This window comes from Mytilus edulis, chromosome 1 (assembly GCF_963676685.1).
Source record: "Mytilus edulis chromosome 1, xbMytEdul2.2, whole genome shotgun sequence".
Classification (NCBI taxonomy): domain Eukaryota; kingdom Metazoa; phylum Mollusca; class Bivalvia; order Mytilida; family Mytilidae; genus Mytilus; species Mytilus edulis.
Window position 1 is genome coordinate 35,485,668 of NC_092344.1, and position 25,222 is coordinate 35,510,889.

At 32.5% G+C, this 25,222-nt stretch overlaps 1 protein-coding gene across 2 annotated transcripts; it reads left to right on the plus strand.

Moving 5' to 3' along the window:
* Positions 1 to 29: 29 nt before the first annotated feature.
* Positions 30 to 24,825, plus strand: LOC139511791 (nucleoporin NDC1-like). 2 transcript variants are annotated; one of them, XM_071298856.1, is made up of 16 exons: positions 30 to 165; positions 2,514 to 2,634; positions 11,315 to 11,416; positions 11,755 to 11,923; positions 12,842 to 12,965; positions 13,410 to 13,518; positions 13,966 to 14,011; positions 14,385 to 14,517; positions 14,970 to 15,062; positions 16,892 to 16,973; positions 18,623 to 18,769; positions 19,755 to 19,852; positions 20,267 to 20,381; positions 20,845 to 20,945; positions 21,604 to 21,755; positions 24,575 to 24,825. In XM_071298856.1, exons 1-16 carry the CDS (start codon positions 133 to 135, stop codon positions 24,636 to 24,638), a joined length of 1,689 nt encoding a protein of 562 aa, XP_071154957.1. In that variant the 5' UTR covers positions 30 to 132; the 3' UTR covers positions 24,639 to 24,825. The 2 variants fall into 2 exon arrangements, with proteins under 2 accessions (XP_071154957.1, XP_071154968.1); XM_071298867.1 differs by having other exon boundaries at positions 51 to 165; positions 13,413 to 13,518.
* The last annotated feature ends 397 nt before the right edge of the window (positions 24,826 to 25,222 follow it).

Here is a 25,222-nt window from a genome sequence, read left to right on the forward strand (position 1 = left end):
TTAGTGTAGCGAAAGTCTCGCAAATACGTAGAAATTTTTCGGGTGGAATATTTTATTAATCATTTCGAGGTAAAGGTCCAAAAGGTTCCAAATGTCTGAATGGCGCCTATTTTGAACACATGAGAATTTAGTATGGAAACTATAGAATCATGGTTCAAACGAGAGGTTTGACATTAAAATCTCATTATAGTTTACCTTTGTCACAGTTATATAGAATCTGCAAATTGTATCGATCCTGTAAATGTTATAAAATTGTCAGTGAACATGGTGTTGCACCCCAAAATCTGACATGAAAAATCCAGCTTCAAAGCAGATCCCTATTTATAAAAGAAAATGCTGTAACACCCCATAAATCATTGTCTTAATCAAAGAACTCCAGCAGTTTTTAATCATGAGATAACTGTCAACTGCTAGTGATGAGGGGTGGACCTTTATCAGGACTCAGGGATTGAGTGTTTTTAAGCTCAGGATTTCTGGATTGATTCTTTCAGGATCCAGGAATTTTTTCAATTATCAGGATGTCAGGATTTAAATTTCTTCAAATAGGAGACCTCAGGATTTCATGTTTTTAAGCCCTGGATTTCGGGTTCAGGACCACTTGATGAATCCCGGTTCCAGTCATACCAATCACGTTCGCCCCCATTCATGTTTGCCCCCTTTTGCGTTCGCCCTATTTCACAAAATTGTATTGGTTATGTGTTTAATAATTTGTAAACACGTTTTGGAAAGTATATTTAGCCATCATATTTGTCAAAACACACATGAGGTCAAAGAGACCAGCTGTTTTTTATTTAAAATCTTCAAAGTTTTAGTTATACCAAGCTAAATAAATGCAGTTATTTACATTAAAGCAAGTTAAAAGACTTAAAACAACAATCATGATTTTTAAACTCGAATAACACCAAATTAGGCTGTGTATAGAAACCAATTAGCAGTAATCATACATAATTAACATTTAATAATTAATCATCAAATCAATAAAAAAAAATTATATGATAATTCCTCAAATTTTATTCAAGAAAATAAAATTATTTGGTATATACATATAACATGTATAAAAAAATCTAATAATTCATCTGAATTTCTAATATCAATTGGGAGCGAAAGTGTAGGGTGCGAATGGACTTCAGGGGCGAACATGGAAGGTGCGAAAGTATATTGGGCGCGAATGGACATGATACCCCCTCTGACCATCCCTCAGTGATATAAATTCTTAGGTTGGTTTTTAATTTTGTATTTTTGTATTGTTATTGTACTGCACTCGTTCTATTTGAGCAGTCAAAATGCATTGACTTTATATTTCTACATCATCTACAGTCACAACCCTGATACACTTTTCCTCATGAGGCCTAAAAAAAAAAGATATGTGTTTCCGGTAACATCATTTTGAAAAATAGGGTCGGTAGGTCGGAATTCTTTTTTTTTTTTTTTTGACATCGTAAATGAAATCCGGAAAATTATCATGTTTTTTCCAAGTCCGGATCTGTAATTAGTTTCAAAAACCGGAAGTGTGCCATTTGCAATGTTTTTGAAGCACCTGCTGTGCAAATTTCTTGGATTTTAACCTATTTGGAATACCTTTTGACATTAATAAAATGTTTTACTGGAAGATCCAATAAAAAAGTTAGGGTCGGGGGTAAAAAAACAGGGTCGGTCTGGTTACCGGAAACACGGATCTTTTTTTTCTCGGCCTGAATATTTAAAAAGTAGACCTAGAACAATATTGGAATATTCATGATGACCTCTTCAACCTGTCCTTGTCAAATAATTATCGTTAGCGTCATTTTTGGAAAAAAAATTGAAGTGAGTCAAAATCTGTTGATTTTCTTATGGTCTAAAAGAAAGAGTACATTTTATTATCATGCACAAAAATTACTGTTAAAAAATAACGTCATTTGAGAAGAATTCTAAACTTTAATCGTCCTGAAAGTACCCCTATTAATACCCTCATGCTTAGCCACAGGCCCAGCAGCCCAGGCTTGTAAAATTGCTTTCGGTCATGTAAAAATCCTGAACATGCCAACAGAATTTAACAAAATAAATATTAAAATTGAGCTTTAGTCCTGTGGTGAAGATTTAAAAGTTACAGTGAAGACTGATGACACTCAACTAGCTCAGTAAGTGAAATGCTACATTTGTACATAAACTTACTCAACTGAACAATTGGAGAGCAAAGGCGAATACTATAAAGAACATGCATAATGTTTTTACAAAATCACACACAATCTTGTTGCCAAATACATGTACCAAACAGATATGCTTACCCAATCTTACACTTATTAAGCCAACAATCACTCAATCGTAATTTAACAGAACTGTACAGAACATTTTTGACAGAAGTCCAGGATTAACAATGCAATAATCAATGCATTTACTCATTTTGTGTATGCCTGTTGTTGATGACATATTTTTTATGAAATAATTGAGTTCTGTGGTGGCAGCTTTGTGTTGCTATAGCTATGATACATGTTGTTGGTTTTTTTTTTAACAATATTTATTCATTCCATTTTCAGGTGCAGAGTTGGAGAACTGGAGCTAGTATTTGTTGGACAGTGATTTCTCTTCCTGTTTTGTTTACAGTTTATACTATTTTATCACATTTCTACATCTTCTATCCTTTCACATGGATTTCAGGTAAACATATATTAACATAATACTTATGGATCACAACAGGTTATTTAAGAGTAGTGGTCCTCCTTACTAGAAATGTCTAGCACCAGCCCTGAATGTCAATCACCATTTTGAATTTTTCATTACCTACATCTTTAAAATTTTAGATTATAGCAGAGAATGTTTCTTCATATATCATTGTATATGAAAGAAGGTTGAATTTTGAATGTTAATAAAAAAAATTCTAATTTTCTTTATTGATTATCTTAAGAGAGAAACACACATGAACAGATACCAAGTATTCAATGTATGTATAAATAAATAATTGCAAAAATGTTTATATTCCGTAATATTTTGTCACAACTAAAATGATTATGAACTCTATCCCTGAAAATGAAGCTGTGATATTTGATATAAACTGTGCCTGTGTCCGTTTTATTTTGATTATCAGTATTATGAACAGATTTTTTTTGCGTTTTTATGTATCTTATTTACCAATTATGAGCAACATGTTTTGCTCGAAATCCCCGTCCATGCATTCAGTTTGTTATCTTTAAAGGGAAACTTCGCAAAAAAATCAAAAATTGATATTATGTCCATTCTGTATAAAAATTCTCAAATTTATAGATATTAAAGTTTTATTCCGCTAGATAAGAGATCACCATCGATTTTAAATTTTGAGTATCAATTCTCTGTGTTCCGCCATTTTGTCATCTTCTACGATTAAAAATCATGATATGTCTATAAACCACAAAGGACCAAAACTACAGTAACCGATGTAGTCGTAATTGCATGTTGATATCTTGTCAATCGTACGGTTGTTTTATCTGACTAACTAACTTGATACGGAAAATGTTCTTATTTTTTTTTTAAATAATCATAGTCTGTTATTTTTAAACTGTTAATATTGGAATTAGTTTTTAAAAGTCAAAGTTCAAATCTTAAATAAGTGTTCCGTGAAAATTGTTTTCAAAAATCTAATTCGTTCATAATTCTTTAAAGTAATAAACTTTATTCATATAAATTCGGATCTTCCCTCATCTGATCACCAGCATGGCTAAAGGTATTACTCCCAAAGGTATTGTGAGGGGTGTGAGGTGACACGTCCAGGTATTCAAGCGATTTCCTGTCGGGCATGCAAGTTCATGCATCGTTTCACTTCTGTAGGTATTGATCAGTGTACACGGCCGATAACTTATAACTTTCCATTTTGAACTATCAGGTGTATAATATACATCTCTGTCTTGCGTGTCTGAAAGTAGTCATTACTTAACTCATACGCTTGTTTAAAAATAACATTTCTGGTGTAAACAATATTATTTATAAAAATATAAATAATACCCCCAAAAAAAAAAGATTTCTAGAAATAAAAATCTATTTACATATTTTTCCAAGGGTTAATTTGGGAAAATGTAATATATACTCTTTGTCAATAGTAAAGGACAAATTGTATACATTGAACATAACACTTTCTAGATTTATATGTCCAACAACGTCAACGACCCACTGCTCTACATGTGTTACTAATAGCCTAAGATAGCAATTATTTTGTTAGGTCAATTCTCTTTCGTACAATACCAGAAAACATGGAAAATAAGTTCTTTAAATTTTGACTCTGGAATTAATACCGTTTTTGCGTGCGAGAAACTTTATTTCTGGCGATGAGCAGACATGGGCGGAAAACAATAAAAAGATATGTTTAATATTTGTTCATTCATTTAACATGTTTATCTTGTGACGGAAATGCTTCACTAATAATGTTAACAACACAAGATGGAATAGTCACTCTGTTTCTCTTGCCAAGTGGTTGCCCTTTTCTGACCCAACAAACCGGGTTCAGACAAACTGTGAAATCGATATTGTCACTAATGCATTCACCCAATTCAATATTACCATCACAGAGAGTAAATTCGTGGCAACAAAGAACTTTCTGCAGCTTACATTTCATGGAGCTCTTCTTCTGTATACTCTGGCTCTAGTGCGTACCCAAATTGACCATACTCGTCAAATCTGCCTCTCTTGACGGACTGGAACCACTGTACTATCATTCTCCGAACAAGACATTTTTAGTTATGATTTTATGATTAATTTTTGGACCATATATACACTGTCCTATAGAAACAAGCTCGCACAAATCATAAGAGAAAAATATGTGAGTAAAAGTTAATTGAATTATCAAAGTTAATATCCTTTGGTCTCGAATGTATGTTAACTAATTAATGTGTTTTTATAGGCTAGCTCAAATCCTCATCCAAATAATATAATCTATATGTAATAATGTGGTGTTGCACCTCTGAGAATAGAAACTGGTCGATATGAAGGCATTGTGGTTGACAATAGATTATGTTTTAATGAGCAATGTAAGAAAAATAACATTATTGAAGATGAGAAACATGTGTTAATTAACTGCCCAGTATATGCAGATTTACGAGCTATTTTATTTAGACATGCTAGCTCTTTTAATTGTGATTTTGTTAATTTGTCTGATGATGATAAATTCAAATTTTTATTCACTGATGAAAATGTGTGTTACTTTTTAGCCAAAATCTGCTATGATGTATTATTAAAAAGAAAAGGTATTTTATATAATTGTAGATAATAATGTGTTTTGTAGAAATGTTTTTTTTTATAGTCTCTCATAACTTTTTTTAGAGTGGCTCATGTTGTTTTAAATATTATTGTTATTAGCTCACCTGGCCCGAAGGGCCAAGTGAGCTTTTCTCATCACTTGGCGTCCGGCGTCCGTCTCCGTCGTCGTCCGTCGTCGTCCGTCGTCGTTAACTTTTACAAAAATCTTCTCCTCTGAAACTACTGGGCCAAATCAAACCAAACTTGGCCACAATCATCATTGGGGTATCTAGTTTAAAAAATGTGTGGCGTGACCCGGTCAACCAACCAAGATGGCCGCCACGGCTAAAAATAGAACATAGGGGTAAAATGCAGTTTTTGGCTTATAACTCAAAAACCAAAGCATTTAGAGCAAATCTGACAGGAGTAAAAATGTTTATCAGGTCAAGATCTATCTGCCCTGAAATTTTCAGATGAATCGGTCAATCGGTTGTTGGGTTGCTGCCCCTGAATTGGTAATTTTGAGGAAATTTTGCTGTTTTTGGTTATTATCTTGAATATTATTATAGATAGAGATAAATTGTAAACAGCAATAATGTTCAGCAAAGTAAGATCTACAAATAAGTCAACATGACCAAAATGGTCAGTTGACCCGTTTAGGAGTTATTGCCCTTTATAGTCAATTTTTAACCATTTTTCGTTAATTAAAGTAATCTTTTACAAAAATCTTCTCCTCTGAAACTACTGGGCCAAATTAATCCAAACTTGGCCACAATCATCTTTAGGGTATCTAGTTTAAAAAATGTGTGGCGTGACCTGGTCAACCAACCAAGATGGCCGCCACGGCTAAAAATAGAACAAAGGGGTAAAATGCAGTTTTTGGCTTATAACTCAAAAACCAAAGCATTTTGAGGAAATCTGACATGGGATAAAAATGTTTATCAGGTCAAGATCTATCTGCCCTGAAATTTTCAGATGAATCGGTCAATCGGTTGTTGGGTTGCTGCCCCTGAATTGGTAATTTTGAGGAAATTTTGCTGTTTTTGGTTATTATCTTGAATATTATTATAGATAGAGATAAACTGTAAACAGCAATAATGTTCAGCAAAGTAAGATCTACAAATAAGTCAACATGACCAAAATGGTCAGTTGACCCCTTTAGGAGTTATTGCCCTTTATAGTCAATCTTTAACCATTTTTCATAAATCTAAGTAATCTTTTACAAAATCTCCACTGAAACTACTAGGCCACAATCATCTTTGGGGTATCTAGTTTGAAAAATGTGTCCGATGACCTGGCCATTCAACCAAGATGGCCGCCACGGCTAAAAATAGAACATAGGGGTAAAATGCAGTTTTTGGCTTATAACTATGAAACCAAAGCATCTAGAGCAAATCTGACAAGAAGTTAAATTGTTAATCAAGTCAATATCTATCTGCCCTGAATTTTTCAGATGAATTGGACAACTGGTTGTTGGGTTGCTGCCCTCCAATTGGTAATTTTTAAAGAAATTTTGCCGTTTTTGGTTATCTTGAATACTATTATAGATAGCGATAAACTGTAAACAGCAATAATGTTCAGCAAAGTAAGATCTACAAATAAGTCAACATGACCTAAATGGTCAATTGACCCCTTAAGGAGTTATTGCCCTTTATAGTCAATTTTTAACAATTTTCATTAATTTGGTAAATTTATGTAAATTTTTACCAAATATAGTTCTCTGTTACTAATGGGCAAAGTTCATTATAGATATAATTGTAAGAAGCAAAATCGTTCAGTAAAGTAAGAACTTCAAACACATCACCATCACCAAAATACAATTTTGTCATGAATCCATTTGTGTCCTTTGTTTAATATGCACATAGACCAAGGTGAGCGACACAGGCTCTTTAGAGCCTCTAGTTTTATTAATGTATAAATGTATGTCAATTTTGAGGTGAGACTCTAATAAAGTATTTGTCTTGTCTTGTCTTGTCTTGTAATAATCGTTTCCTATCACACCAAGATTTGATGCCAAGCGGTAGACATATTTTAGGTTCTTATTAAGTAATTAAATGAACAATAGATAACAATAATTAATCATAAATGTGCAAAGATTTAAAAACAAAAGTATTTTTTCTTTATTCGTACATATTATATTCCGCTTCGGTAGAGTTATCTTCAGATATTAATTAATACATGGGTTTCAAATGTAAGTGTTCTCGTACATTTGTTTTGCTTAATAAAGACAATCAAAATGCTTTGGTAAATCTATTTCTAATTTCTAAGTTTCCCTTTTTTATGAGACATAAATCAAGGACAAGAGGTGTATATCATTTCATTCTAACACACGAATTAAGTTTCCCGTCTTTAACCGAAAATTGTTTATTTCTTAGTAAATTAATTTATTTGAATTCAAATAAATAATAGCACCAAATATAATTGAATAATTCCACGGCGATCTATTTTCATTTGTCACCAACTTGAATATGTATTTTAAATGTGTGTATTAAATGCTCCCTTGTTTTATAATCCACTGATCCGAATAGACAGTCACACCTGTCAAGGTGTGTCCTAGAGGCGTGGTTAAATACCGAAGTGCAAATAACAATTTACCTTTCAACAAGCCATCTACGAGTATTGCCACAAAACCGTGAATACACACATCATATAAACCTAGTCATAGCAGAGACAGTAAAAGGTCAATAAGAGTACACCAACATATTGTCTTTACAGATTATTGTACTTTAATTTGTTCACCTTATCAGTCCAAAATGCATTAATTAAAAATGAATTTATAACTTTTGTGTTGTCTAAAAAAATTATTCGAATATATACGTTTAACATAAAAAATTTATCTCATGAATGTGTACAATTGCACGTCTGTGCGTTTTATCTTCTTATTATCGGCTGGTTATTAGATAAAGCATAAGTCATCGGCGCGCTTACGATTACGTTAAAATATGATTAAAAACCAAGACTTTTAATGATTGTATTTTAAATCCCGGCATGCAAAAACCAGGAGAAAACGTCACGACCTACAGGAAGTTGTTAATATTTTTTCATTAATTATTGAATTCTCCCTTATTACTGCACATATAGCGATAAAACTTTGTGAATATATATATTATGTCATAATGAACATATTTAAACCATAAGTAAAAAATCGTGAATTTTCCCTTTAATGTTATGGAATTGAAACTGAATACTTGAAGGTGATGATATCTATTATTATACCCCACGCAACGAAGTTGCGGAGGGTATAATGTTTTTGACCCGTCCGTCCGTCCGTCAGTCCGTCCGTCCGTCCGTCCGTCAGTCCTGTTTCTTGTCATCGCAACTCCTCTCAAACCACACAACAGAATTTCACGAAACCTTTTCAGATAATAAGGACATACTATGTAGTTGTGCATATCGACGGGAAATTGCGTTTCAATTTTTTTTCTAGGAGTTACGCCCCTTTGAACTTATTTACTTTAATGTACTACTGCAACAGTTTGTCATCGCAACTCCTCTCAAACCACACAACAGAATTTCACGAAACCTTTTCAGATAATAAGGACATACTATGTAGTTGTGCATATCGACGGGAAATTGCGTTTCAATTTTTTTTCTAGGAGTTACGCCCCTTTGAACTTATTTACTTTAATGTACTACTGCAACAGTTTGTCATCGCAACTCCTCTCAAACCACACAACAGAATTTCACGAAACCTTTTCAGATAATAAGGACATACTATGTAGTTGTGCATATCGACGGGAAATTGCGTTTCAATTTTTTTTCTAGGAGTTACGCCCCTTTGAACTTATTTACTTTAATGTACTACTGCAACAGTTTGTCATCGCAACTCCTCTCAAACCACACAACAGAATTTCACGAAACCTTTTCAGATAATAAGGACATACTATGTAGTTGTGCATATCGATGGGAAATTGCGTTTCAATTTTTTTTCTAGGAGTTACGCCCCTTTGAACTTATTTACTTTAATGTACTACTGCAACAGTTTGTCATCGCAACTCCTCTCAAACCACACAACAGAATTTCACGAAACCTTTTCAGATAATAAGGACATACTATGTAGTTGTGCATATCGACGGGAAATTGCGATTCAATTTTTTTTCTAGGAGTTACGCCCCTTTGAACTTATTTACTTTAATGTACTACTGCAACAGTTTGTCATCGCAACTCCTCTCAAACCACACAACAGAATTTCACGAAACCTTTTCAGATAATAAGGACATACTATGTAGTTGTGCATATCGACGGGAAATTGCGATTCAATTTTTTTCTAGGAGTTACCCCCCTTTGAACTTATTTACTTTAATGTACTACTGCAACAGTTTGTCATCACAACTCCTCTCAAACCACACAACAGAATTTCACGAAACCTTTTCAGATAATAAGGACATACTATGTAGTTGTGCATATCGACGGGAAATTGCGATTCAATTTTTTTTCTAGGAGTTACGCCCCTTTGAACTTATTTACTTTAATGTACTACTGCAACAGTTTGTCATCGCAACTCCTCTCAAACCACACAACAGAATTTCATGAAACTTTGTAGATAATAAGGACATACTATGTAGATGTGCATATCAACAGGAAATTACGGTTCAATTTTTTTTCTAGGAGTTATGCCCCTTTGAACTTATTTGCTTCAATGTACTTCTGCAACAGTTTGTCATCTCAACTCCTCTGAAAACACACAACAGAATTTCATGAAATTTTATAGATAATAAGGACATACTATGTAGTTGTGCATATCGACGGGAAATTGCGTTTCAATTTTTTTTCTAGGAGTTACGCCCCTTTGAACTTATTTACTTTAATGTACTACTGCAACAGTTTGTCATCGCAACTCCTCTCAAACCACACAACAGAATTTCACGAAACCTTTTCAGATAATAAGGACATACTATGTAGTTGTGCATATCGATGGGAAATTGCGTTTCAATTTTTTTTCTAGGAGTTACGCCCCTTTGAACTTATTTACTTTAATGTACTACTGCAACAGTTTGTCATCGCAACTCCTCTCAAACCACACAACAGAATTTCACGAAACCTTTTCAGATAATAAGGACATACTATGTAGTTGTGCATATCGACGGGAAATTGCGATTCAATTTTTTTTCTAGGAGTTACGCCCCTTTGAACTTATTTACTTTAATGTACTACTGCAACAGTTTGTCATCGCAACTCCTCTCAAACCACACAACAGAATTTCACGAAACCTTTTCAGATAATAAGGACATACTATGTAGTTGTGCATATCGACGGGAAATTGCGATTCAATTTTTTTTCTAGGAGTTACCCCCCTTTGAACTTATTTACTTTAATGTACTACTGCAACAGTTTGTCATCACAACTCCTCTCAAACCACACAACAGAATTTCACGAAACCTTTTCAGATAATAAGGACATACTATGTAGTTGTGCATATCGACGGGAAATTGCGATTCAATTTTTTTTCTAGGAGTTACGCCCCTTTGAACTTATTTACTTTAATGTACTACTGCAACAGTTTGTCATCGCAACTCCTCTCAAACCACACAACAGAATTTCATGAAACTTTGTAGATAATAAGGACATACTATGTAGATGTGCATATCAACAGGAAATTACGGTTCAATTTTTTTTCTAGGAGTTATGCCCCTTTGAACTTATTTGCTTCAATGTACTTCTGCAACAGTTTGTCATCTCAACTCCTCTGAAAACACACAACAGAATTTCATGAAATTTTATAGATAATAAGGACATACTATGTATATTGACAGGAAATTATTATTCAATATTTTTTCTTATACAATTTTTTTTTCTTATACTTATTTAATTTCTCCAATGACAATGTGGGGACGTGGGGTATGTGAGCGTGCTCACTAAGGTTCTTTAATTTGTATAGTCAAACTACTGTATCTCTAGCCTGTCAACTCTAAGGCTGTGAATTTCTAATCCTGGCAGGTGTTTTGGGACTCCAATCTTAAATGAATAGGATTTTCAGTTTGCCAACCAGAGGTTGGTGGTTTTGTTCTAGCACTCTGGCTTTCTCCACCAATACAAACTAACTGCCATGAAATAGAACAGTAGTGTTGAAAGTTTAGTTAAACAACAATCAGTTATTTAATCAATTTATTTTTATATGTTATTAATTATTTTTCAGGATCCATTAGTACAGTATTCTCCGCCTCCTTTGTTTTGTTATTGTTGCTGTTGATCCTGGTGATAGTAGTGGTGTGTGTCTTTTCTATATCATCATACACAGGTAAGAATGGTCTAATCTTAGGTAATTGAGGAACAATAAACAAATAGTTTCCATTATTTGTTGTCATTTTTCACTGTCAGTAAAAAAAATTACTCACCTGGTCTGTATGAGTTATTAAATGAATGAACTTCAAATTTTATTCACAGTTATCTTAAGCTCTATTAAATAGAATGTGTTATATTTTGTCAACAGCTCACCAATGATGAGCTGTAATGTGTGGTCTATTTTTAGATCTACTTGTATTGTGTCTGTGTATGTCTGTATCCTATAAGCTATATTTGTTTTGGGAATAAAGTACATGTATTATTATAGTTAATGAGTAGCATACTGTCTTTTAGTGATTCCAGAAGTTCCTGAGACACGTCTTCATAGTTTAGTCCAGCTATTGACCCCACCACGACCTGTACATGGTATTGTATATGTGATCAGTGGTGCCATCTGTACTTGGATTTGTTGCAATGTTTTAGGGGGAAGATATTCACACCTTTCTGTCCAAATTGCCAGCAGGTAAATTTTTCAATAGTTAAAAGTAAAATTAACCTTATAAATAGAAAAATAAGGAGATGTGGTATCCATGACAGAGTTAAAATGACAAAATTAAAAGCAAGGTAATTTACCATATTATGATTTTCAACAATGAGAAAAACCCAAACCATATATCCAGCTTCAAAAGGCCCTGATATAAAAATCTGTAACAGTTCATTCGGGAAAACTAGCATCATAATTTAGACAATACAATTTACCGAAAAGAAGTATGATAGACATTAACTAATGACACTAATGAATTAAAGGCTTCTGACTTGGGAACATCCACATAAAGAATTGGGGTGGGTTAACATGATTTGAGCTCTCAAACTTCCCTCTTACCTGGGAAACAGTGTTACAGCACAATTAAGAACAACTGTCAAAATAAGGTGCAAATGGCTTAACTCAATGATCAGTATGAAAAAAACATACAAAAATAGTCACTCACCTAAGTAACTCATCTAAATGCCTAAACATTAAATTGTACTTACACTTGCAAGCTTTATCTGTCTCAATATCGGCCTCAATTTTAGAGCCGAATATATACCTTATGAGGATATGACTATATTACCTAATACCTTAATTTTCAATCAGAACAAATGACATTGTACCATAAATTGATATGTAAATGAGCATAGAAATTGTACACTTAAACTTCTAAACTATTATTATTTCTTTATTTAAAAGGTTCTCATCTCTCAGGCTTTGAGATGTTGTGGAAAAGAAACTAGTTTATTTTTGTTTTTAAAACATATGTTAAAAAATGAATAGTGACATTTTTTGGTTTGTTAAAAGTGTTGAGAAAGGAAAAGCTACCATATTTAATGTAATTGAAACTGATTGCAAACACCATAGACTATGTTTTAAAACATATATATTATTTGTTTTCTGCATTTACAGTAAGAGTTACATGTTGAATGAGTACCATTTATTCCTGGTTTTGTATGGAATCTACAGTGGTTTTATGTACCTGATTTTTCATTATGTACATTTTAACAACTACCTACAGTTTAGTATTTTACAGGTATGGTAAATTTATCACTTCAAAAACTGTAATACTTTCATGGTACAGTCAACTTGCTTAAGAGACTACCTGCATGAGAAAAAACCTGTGATAAAAGACCTATAAACTTAGGTCCCTCTGTAATAAATTTATATATAGTGAAACATGTTTTTAGAGACCAACTAAGTGAGAGCATAAAAGTGGTCTTTTAATATAGATTAAATCTTATTTAATAATACTGGTATCTGCTGCTTCTTTGCTTACTATGCAGCGCTTACAAATAATAGCAAAGACTGATTGGATTTGAGTCAGAATAAATTGTCAGGGACTTTTCTACCTTCAAATTTTAACATAGTGTACAAGCAAGTAACACAGAATCTCCAAAACTTGTTAGTACATATATATATGTTTGTTACTTTTATAGGAATTATAAATCCTATTCTATTTATTGATCTTGTTTTTCAGCAGAGTAAATTTTTCCAGGTCAGAGGACAAGTAGTGGATGTACTTTTGACATCAATACAATGTACATTATGGCAAACAGTTTATTTTTATCCAGGATTCTGGTTACTGGGTAAGGATCAGAGATTATTTTAATGCATTATCTAACTTTAGACAAACATGGTATATATACACATGTATTATAATAAGGAATAAGGAAGATATCCTAATTTTACTAGAAGGAAAATGCAATGAAACATGAATACTTATGGAGGCAGAACAATTGCTAATTTAATTCAATTAACATGTATTCTGGTTAGTTTTCTATTATCTTTTTGATATATGACACTTTTTATTCCAACTAACATCTTAGTTTTTGCTTTATGATAATTGTACTTTTACTTTTCCTAAAGACTTTTGCATTTTTGTATAGCCTTCCACATTTTGTCTTGAAGACAGCAATCCATATTCTTATGGATTCATCCAGTGTTCCTGCTAAAACATGAGATTGTTGTGCATATACCCTCATAATGCTTGTTACTTGTTTATTTGAAAATAAATGTTTTTTTTTCTTTTTCAGGACAGGTTCCAAAGGATTGGATAGTCCACAATTTGTCACTTCTAAGGTAATGATAAAAGGTTTTCGTGTCAGTTAATTTGTACATCAGCTGATGAAATAGAACTTCTGCCATTGCATCCACTTGATACAGTTAAATTTTCAAGATTGAAACCCAAGGCTTTCAGAGCATTTTAAACATGTAAGATTGAAGTTTTTTGAAGAAATATAATTGCATGGGGATGACTCAAAAATCCAACGTGTTATTGTGGACATAGATTTTCAATTGTTTTTTTACTTAATACTTTTGTAACATAAATATAAATGTACAAATGTTTGCATTTTAATTCATAGTTGAAGAAATTAATAATGAAATTGTGTATAGATTTAGTATTTTGAAGAAAAGATGGTAAAAATGAAATGTTTGTTTTTCTATTTTACAGGTCTGAACAATCGGTAGACACAGTTTATGGATTACTTGATATAGGACTGTGTTATCAGACAGTATTACTAGGAATATTCTTACATTTTATGTGGAGTTACAGTGCATTGTTGTATAGGGTGTATTCCACAGAGGTATAATAAATAATTTATATCAGATATCATTATGAGCAATATTCATGTATATTTTTCCTAGTGCTATAACAATAAAAAGAGATGGCATGACTGCAAAAGACCAAACTGTTAACAACTACTGATTGCTGTATGGTACATTTTAAGTATAAACTTAATTTTCTTGTCTGTTGAGAATTTGTTGATTAAAGTTTTTGAACAACCTATGAAGTCTAGGTGAGGGGATTTACAGCTACCAAACTGTTGAGTCTTTTGGCTACATGTTGGTTACATGATAAGAGCCTCTATGTAAAAGCTTTTGATAATTTGTTGTTGAAGTGTTTATGTTTTCATTAATTTACAAGAATTTTTGGTGTCTGTGTATCACCATGTGCATGTAAATTATTACCATTTCTTCTTTGGAAAATGTTCTCGTATTATAATGAACTAATAGATTTTTATTTGATTATTTTCAGCATCTTACATTTCCTATAGAAAGTGCTTTTGACAATACTGCAAACAGATGTTTGATAGATGCTATGACCTGCCAAAAAGATGACCTTGTCAAGGTCAGACACACAAAATTTCTTAGTCTTATTTAAAATCTGTTTAAAAATAACCTTGTCAATGTCAGGTTTACTCCAATTTATTAACAATTTTAAAAGAAAATTTAAAAAGTTTTGGGTTTTTGAAACAAACAAAAGTTTTAACTGTAATGCAATACAAGGAAGTTATATGGTTCTAATCTCTTAGTCCACCAAATGAGGTCAAAATATTAACTATAGCTGGTGAATAATTCAAGAGAAAATAAACACAAAGAAAGGCTCACAAGGATAACATTCATGTCCAGTGCACAATGTTTATTCAATATTGTCGACATCGCCATATCTACAATGTTAACCATGATATCGTGTCATCATTGTTTACATTGTTTGAAGCCTTATATATTGTTATCATCGTTGACATCCTTATCATCGCAATGTATACCATGTTGAAAAGATATCGTGGTTGCATCGTTTACATCGCGATGTTCACAATGTTAAAACGATGTTGTGTCATTATCGTTTACATTGTTTGAATTCTTATATATTGTTAACATCGTTGACATCATTAACATCGTGATGTAAACAATGTTGAAAAGATATCGTGTTTACATTGATTGCATTGACATATTAACAATGTTAGAGTTATAACATCACATTTTTTTCACAGATTTTTGTCAACAAAAAAAATGCAAACTGTATACATGTAATCAACTGACTTTATCGAATAATATTAATGAACAAAAAATTTGTTTGTGAAGATGGAAAATTGGTATCTAAAATAATGACACGAAAGTAAAGGTAAATCCTTGGTTTACAACATTTTTATGGTGGGCTCGATTTAAACGATGTTGTCAACATTACGATGTTGTCAACATTACGATGTTGTCAACATTACGATGTATACGATGTGAACGATGTAAACACAAATGTAAAGACTTGGTTCACAACATTTATACGGTGTTCACGATGTTAACGATGTAGACACTATATTGTCAACATCCTGATGTATACCATGTTAACGATGTAAACAGAAAGGTAGAGAGTGGATATACAACATAAACAACGATGTTGGCACTATATTGTTAACATTGCGATGTATACAAGGTGAACGTTGTAAACAGAAAGTTGTAGACTGTATACAATATAAACACGTTGTTGACACGACATAGTCAACATTACGATGTAAACAGAAAGGTATAGACTATATATACAACATAAACAAGATGTTGAAACGATATTGTCAACATCATGTTATGTACGATGTAAACAGTGTAAACACGAAGGTATAGAACATATAGATATGATACGATGTAAACACAATAATGACACAAGAAAGTTGACATGTTAACAATATCGACAAAACATCGTGCATTGGACATACTTCAAGGATTACATCGAAATTTGGACAGAAGTTAATTACCATGTACAGATAGCTAGAAATGGTTTGATGTACTCTATTAACTATGTGAAAACTTGATATATGATGGAAGAAAAATATTGCTCTGACATCAAAGAGATTCCAGGAAATGTAAATTTTACTTGAAATCCATTGCAAGCTTGATTACTTTGAAAGTATTATTGATATTGGGGTACCAATTAACTCAGATTTCAAAGTCCCTCTGACCTTAAAACTAAGTTCCTTACAAAATGTATATCTCCATTGAGTCAAAAAATGTTAATCTTAAAACCATGAAATCAAAATTCTCACCAACAAACAAGAATGCTTTCCCAAATCATATAGTTGACACCCACAAGAAAATGAATCCTACTATATGTTATCTTGTAAACTGCAAAGTTCTAACTGTATAGAGACCATTTGTAATATTTAATAATAGAGGTTATATCTTTTGTAGTATCTTGGATTCTTAGATCTGAGTTGGCTTTCAAAAAATTCAATAGAAAGAAGAGCTCAAGTATTCAGTCTCAGTCAGCCAGGTAATTATAAAATGTTGAATGATTACAGAAGTTTATTGAAGTTTTCTAGGTGCTGTGGAAAGAACATTGCAGTTGCCATTTGCAATGCCCAAATTTAAAACTCACCACAATGTATATACTTTGAACTTCTTTAAAATAAGTTATTTTATTCCAGTGAAATATTAGGAGTATGTTAATAGTACGTAAAGGCTAAGTGTGTCTATTTTATTGTCGAGCCTGCAACTTTTGTTGCAGAAAGCTCGACATAGGGATAGTGATCCGGCAGCGGCTGCGTTAGCTAACTTTTTTAAAGCTTTATATTTTAGAAGTTGGAAGACCTGGATGCTTCATACTTTGTATATAGATGCCTCATGTTACGAAGTTTCCGTCAGTCACATGTCAAATGTCCTTGACCTCATTTTCATGGTTCAGTGACCACTTGAAAAAAAAGTTCATATTTTTTGTAATGTTGAATTCTCTCTTATTATAAGTAATAGGATAATTTTATTGGGTATGTGTGTACCTTGCAAGGTCCTCATGCCTGTCAGACAGTTTTCACTTGACCTCGACCTCATTTCATGTGAACAAGGTTAAGTTTTGGTGGTCAAGTCCAACTGGCAGGTGTCATCTGACCTTGACCTCATTTTCATGGTTCAGTGGTTATAGTTAAGTTTTTATGTTTTGGTCTGTTTTTCTCATACTTTATGCAATAGGTCTACTATATTTGTTGTATGGAATGATTGAAAGGTGTACATGTCTAGCGGGCAGATGTCATCTGACCTTGACCTTATTTTCATGGTTGAGTGGTCAAAGTTAAGTTTTTGAGTTTTGGTCTTTTTATCTAATACTATATGCCATAGGTCAACTATATTTAGTGTATGGAAATATTTTATGATCTACATTTCAGTCGCACAGGTTTTATTTGACCTCGACCTCATTTTCACGGTTCATTGCTCAGTGTAAAGTTTTTGTGTTTTGGTCTATTTTTCTTAAACTATAAGTAGTAGGTCAACTATATTTGTTATACGGAAGCATTGTTAGCTGTACATGTCTGCCTGGCATGGTTCATCTGACCTTGACCTCATTTTCATGGTTCATTGGTCTTTGTTTAGTTATCTTGGTTAATGTTAAGTTTATGTGACAGTTTTTAATTAAGCTTTATACTTAGGACTATCAACATAATATCAATGATTAGTAAAGAAGGCGAGACATTTCAGCATGTGCACTCTTGTTAAGGGGAGGAGAAGGGATTTCTATACACCAAACACTATGAGATTGCAACCTAAATTGTTAATATTTTCACATATAATTATAGAAAGATTTTGATTTTGTGGTCACTATGTCCAGGGTTCACATCATAGTTACCAAAATTATACTAGATTTTGTGCAGAAAATGGTTTCTAGGGGCCAAATGAAAAACTTCATTATGTATTGCAACCTTGCTTAGATATATATGAAAAAAATTGTGTCTTCAGGTCACTTAGCTTTTCCCTGCGATGTGGAGGTATGTTTGATTGTAATGTTCTCTTGCTTTATTATGATTTATAATTATAATTAATTGAGATATATTTATGCGTTCAAGACATGATGTTTAGGAAAAATGCTTCCTTTGACCTACAGTATTGTCAGTTATAAATAGTTCTTGTAACATATATTTTTTGCTTTAATAGGAGGACATCCTCACAATTGGAATAAACTAAGTACAGCCTGTTTGACTGAAATAGATGCTCTCAATCAGAAAGTACAGGAAGAAAACTGGAAAGTATTTGTAAATGTTCCTGTCCGACAGACAGAAAAACCTACACCAGTTACTGTTGGTAAGTTTTTGAAGTTCCTGTCTGACTGACGGTAAAACTTCACTATTTACAATTGGCAAAATTTATTTTAGATTAACCGTGAAGACAAGATGAACAAAACTTTATTTAACCCAGATTATTAGTTCTTAGTTTTTATGCCCCACCTACGATAGTAGAGGGGCATTATGTTTTCTGGTCTGTGCCTCTGTTCGTCTGTGCGTCCGTCTGTGTGTCCATCCATTCGTTCGTCCCACTTCAGGTTAAAGTTTTTGGTCAAGGTAGTTTTTGATGAAGCTGAAGTCCAATCAATTTGAAACTTAGTACGCATGTTCCTTATAATATTATCTTTCTTATTTTAAAACAAAATTAAACTTTTGACCCCATTTTCATGGTCCACTGAACATAGAAATTAAAATTGCGAGTTTCAGGTTAAAGTTTTTGGTCAAGGTAGTTTTTGATGAAGCTGAAGTCCAATCAACTTGAAACTTAGTACACATGTTCCCTTTTGGTTGATCTTTTTACTTTTAAGGCCAAATTAGATTTTTTACCCAATTTCACGGTCCATTGAACATGGAAAATGATAATGCGAGTGGGGCATCCGTGTACTTTGGACACATTCTTGTTTGGGGCTGAGAAGCTTCAACTAGATTGATCAAACATTAAACACATGATGCTGACATGGAATAAGAAGATGTTTTGTTATTAATGTAAAAAATTAGCACAGTTCATATGTTCATTTATATGATATGTATCGGATTGCAATGCATATGCATTCCATAAATAAAAGAAAAGAAAAAAAAAATTTATAAAGGAAATCAAACCATTGCCAAGAATCAGATGGTGTTTTAAGTATTGCCCCTGACTGTCTATATAGGAAATGATCTCTAAATTTTATGATGTAAGACCACATAACTTGTAGTAAAACAATTTCTGGCGTGTTGAATATTTTGTTTGATTACCTTAAATAACAAGAAAGCATTTTAAATTTTAAGATGTTAAATTTTAGGTGATACTACTACATTGTCCCATAGAACTACATCAGAGAATACAGTTAATGGTACAGGAGATTCTCAGGCTAACCCAGCAACTACACCTAAAGAAGGGGTAATTATCATAGAACTTATTAATCTGTAATTTCTCTAAAATTGAAAAAAATCACAAATTTGAAATATGGAATCAAACAAGAATTTCATACATCAGAATCTAATGAATAATCTAACCATATCAATTAAAAAAATAGTTTGTGTGAGTGTTTGAAATAAAAAGTTGATTGCAAAACATATCACATACTTAATAAAATTTTGCCGGTAAGGTAGCACATATTCATTTGATTATTAGTCATGTTTTGAAATTGGAAATTCTAAAAATTCTAAAACTAAGACATTTTAGGATCATTGCCATGAAGTATAGAAACAAGTCACTTGAATAACAGGAAGTGTTTTATAACAAATATGTGTCATTTTCTTCACAGACAAATTTGAAACAAAGTTTTTACTTTAAATCACATTTTATTTACAGATTCTGTCATATTTAAAGAAGAAACCATTGTTCAGTTATTTCTTAATGGATTCACCTGATGCAAAGAGTAGACAACTCTTTCAAGGAGCACAATTACAAATATGGGCAATAGAAGGTAATATAAGTTACATACTAAGTTTTTGTATGATCCACAAGAGCCCTTATTTGTTAATTTGAACAAGGACACCATATGTTTTATCCCAGTAACCGTGTTGAAGAAAAAAAAATTGTTATAAACCAAATCTTCACAAACTTTCAAATATTTTTTTCATTGATCCTATCCATTTAATTTTGATTTTACGTTTACATTTGATAATTAAATATGTTAATTTGAGAGTGGCTCTTTAAAAATGGTATATTTATTAATTTGCCTCAACCAAATGTTATGAAACTTAAACACAATGCTTGTTACTACAAAACACAGATCAAGTTGGTGCACTTTTACCGTTCTCGCGTTATGCTCCTTTGTAACATAATATGCAAGCTGGATCATTGTCTGTGTGCCTCTGACGCATTCTCCCTTTATTTAACAGTATGTGTCTTACAGAACCTTTTTCATGTCTTACTTTCTGTTACAGCATTATCTAACTTTGCAACAGCCTCTTATACAGAAGATAAGTTTGGAGTAGTACAGCGGTCACTTCCATCTACTTTGACATCCCTGCTTAATTTACAGGAGGTATGTATGGGTCACATTTCACCACTCAAGCTTAGTGCTTATTTGAAAAATACATTATTTTGTAAAACTTTGATTATTTTGAAATAGATGTTGGCAATATTTTGGATTTTAAAGATATGCTTCACTCAAAAAAATCTATCACATAAATGAATCAATAGTACTCAAATTTCATCACTTGTGCTTAGTGCTTGATCTTATAAAATTACCCTGTAAAGCTTTTTTAGTTCTCTTTTGGGTACTCCAGCTTTCTCCACCAATAAATACTGACTTCTATGAAATATCCTGTGATGCTGAAGGTGGCGTTAAATACCAATCAATCTTTTGTATGATATTGATTTTTTCATGATTTATTACTGGGACCATAATAAAAACCATGCCCTCCATAAATATAGCAATAATGTTGACTAATAGCAAAAAGAAATTATCTATTGTGTGTACAAGTTTTCTTAGATTAAAGAAATTATTTTTTTCATGGATACTGGATTCGGTGTTTTTGCCTTGGTCTTCATGTACACATAAAAGAATTTTTTCCTTTTTTGACACATTAATTTGTGATTCACCCATACACATTAAAACAACGAAAATTGATAACCCATGAATATAATGAATCCATAGTCTAGATTATTTAGTTTAAAGTTTGTTTCATATATATTTCCAGAATGTTGAGAAGTATTTCAAACTAGCAGTAACTTCAAGCAGACGTCAAACCAAAGATTCTATCACAAAGGATGCTGGATTGAAATATTTACTACAGACAACATTGAAAAGTTCACTGTATAAAATTGTTAACACATTTGGAAAACATTTAATGTAAGACTAATTTATTGTTTGAATCTAATTTTTGTCGAGCCTGCAACTTTTGTTGCAGAAAGCTCGACATAGGGATAGTGATCCGGCGGCGGTGTAAGCTCACTTCTTAAAAGCTATATATTTTAGAAGGTGGAAGACCTGGATGCTTCATATTTTGTATATAGATGCCTCATGTTACGAAGTTTCCGTCAGTCACATGACCATTGTCCTTGACCTCATTTTCATGGTTCAGTGACCACTTGAAAAAAAAGTTCAGATTTTTTGTAATGTTATATTCTCTCTTACTGTAAGTAATAGGATAACTATATTTAGTATGTGCGTACCTTGCAAGGTCCTCATGCCCGTCAGACAGTTTTCACTTGACCTCGACCTTATTTCATGGATCAGTGAACAAGGTTAAGTTTTGGTGGTCAAGTCCATATCTCAGATACTATAAGCAATAGGTCTAGTATATTCGGTGTATGGAAGGACTGTAAGGTGTACATGTCTAGCGGGCAGATGTCATCTGACCTTAACCTCATTTTCATGGTTCAGTGGTTATACCGTAGATACTCGCTTATAAGTCGGAAGTTTGGGAGTAAAATTCAGAATCCAGAGAGGGGTACCGACTTATAAGCGAGATCAAGCGACCAGAGGAAAAATCCAAGCTGAGAGAAGTGGTCAAGAGTGAATTTCCTGGTCAAAACTACGTCGGTGATTGCCAAACCTACATAAATCCCTAAATTAAAAGTTTTTGTTGAAAATAAATGACTACAATACTGTCTTTGTGTTTTATTTGTTCTCTGTTAACATTTTTCTGTCAATTTGTTTTGAATTTCCGACTGCTTCCGGTCTGTGTATTGATTTTCATGGTCAAATGGTTTGTGCATAAACCCAAAAGAAAAAGCCAAGAACCAAAAATGAAAACGAGATAACAATGTACCAACTATGTAAAAGGATGTATTCAGCGGAGTTATTGTGTCATTATTGTGATATCATGATATCAATTCAATACTTATAAATCATACAATAATCAAAAATAATTTTAAGATTCATTCCCAAGATCAAAATATTATTCATTAAAATGTCTCAGGTAAACACAAAGATTACAAAATTGATTGGCAAGCCAATATAATCCATTGATAACCCCTAATTAAGAGACAAAGAGTTGTATTCACTAAAGGTGTGAAAAACATCAGTGATAGGTGAACAGATGACACTAATGAGTTGGGAGTTATTTTAATATAAAGTTGATTAGCTTCACTTAATTTTTTTAATCCTTTATAAATCATCACAATATAATGAGAATTATGAAGTGTACATGCTCCTTTAACACTGAGTTATGTGTGCTGTGAAAATATTGATTGACTTTAAATTTTTTCAGGTTCATATTGGTTTATGTTCGCTTTTCTCAAACAATAGGTTGTTAGTCATACCCTACAAAATCATTGATGCATTACGTAAACAACACATGGCTAATCTGTAATCAACAACAGGAATAAATACATCTTTATTATTAAACAGCTATATAAATTATCATAATCAACATCAACTAAATTCAAACCAAACAAACATTCATGCAGAAAATGAATATAATTCCTGGATTTGCATTGGTTTTACCGGCGTTCAGTAACTGTCAGCTGCAAACAAAAATGTCCAAATTTTGTCCGACTTATACGAGGGTCAAGACTAAATCCTCAGAATTTGGAGCTGAAAAGGGCATCCGACTTATAGTCGGATCGACTTATAAGCGAGTAGCTACGGTAGTTAAGTTTTTGTGTTTTGGTCTGTTTTTCTCATACTTTATGCAATAGGTTTACTATATTTTTTGTACGGAATTATTGTAAGGTGTATATGTCTAGCGGGCAGATGTCATCTGACCTTGACCTCATTTTCATAGTTCAGTGGTCAAAGTTAAGTTTTTGAGTTTTGGTCTTTTTATCTAATACTATATGTCATAGGTCAACTATATTTGGTGTATGGAAATATTTTATGATCTATATGTCAGTTGTGCAGGTTTTATTTGACCTTGACCTGGTTTTCACAGTTCATTGCTCAGTATTAAGTTTTTGTGTTTTGGTCTATTTTCTTAAATTATAAGCAATAGGTCAACTATATTTGTTGTATGGAAGCATTGTTAGCTGTACATGTCTGCCTGGCATATGGTTCAACTGACCTTGACCTCATTTTCATGGTTAATGTTAAGTTTATGTGACAGTCGTAATAAAGCTTTATATTTAGAAGTATAAACATAATATCAATGATTAGTAAAGAAGGCGAGACATTTCAGTGTGTGCACTCTTGTTACAAAAATCAGAATGACACAAAAAAGGAACCATTTTTGTGACACTTTTCTAAAAATTAAGTAGGCTGACAGTTTGTATTTGGTTGCTTTTTGTATCCCTTTGGAGAGAGACAAGTATACATTTTAGATAATGCTTTATAATCATTATTGAGACTATTTTGTTATAAATTTTTGAAGTTTGAAATATCCTTCACACAAACAACAGAGCTCAATTAATACCTATACATGTATATCCCCACATAAATGAAAGATATGGTTTCAGGGACATCTTTACAACTGCCAATAATGAGTTGATTTCATTGGAGCTTTTCATGTTGTTGTTATTGCCTGATATAGTAAGTTTTTCACTAATTTGACAGCCCTGTTTAACAACATAGCCAGTTATGGGAGGGAATTCTGATTAAAATCATCACACAGAGTTGTTTCATTAACTCTCACATATGTATTGATCATTTTGTAGTTTTGTCTTTTAAATGCAATTTACTATTTCATATTTAACTATTTATTACAATTATTTTTACAATTATTTTTTCAGGAGTTTAAAATTGCAGCCAGATGCAACTAGAAAGTTGAAGCAGTTTATAGAATATAAGGAATAGTTTCACTGGAATTGCTTAGGCTAAAAAAGACAGATAAAATTAATTAAAGACTATGAGATTGAAGAAGTATGAGGGGCAAATGTTTCTGTATAAATCAGGTTTTCAAAGGAATAAATGCTAATGAATGACTGAAAAGTGCTAGTTTTTTACAATGTTGTTTAAATGAATTAAATGGAATTGCAATTGACTTGTAGTCATTTCAAAACAATTACCAAAAAGTTTGAGTTGACTTACTGCATACTTCTGGTAGAAAATAAGCATGGTTAGCACCTTGGTATCCACATTATTTCTAAACCCTATCATAAAATATGGATAGATAAGTTTGCCTACCCTTGATGATTGATTGTTTGATTATTTGTGTTTAATGCCACTTTCATCACAACTGTCTATTTTGTGGTGCTCAGTTTTTATTGCTGGAGGAAGCTGGATTAGAACCACAACCTTTCATAGTAAAACTGGCAATCTTAGTAAATTAAGATTAGAATCTAACACACCTGCCATGTTCAAGGTAACAACTCACAACCTTAGTGTTGACAGGCTAGTGATACAGTAGGTAAACTACTTTTACCTAGGCCTGAGGTAGT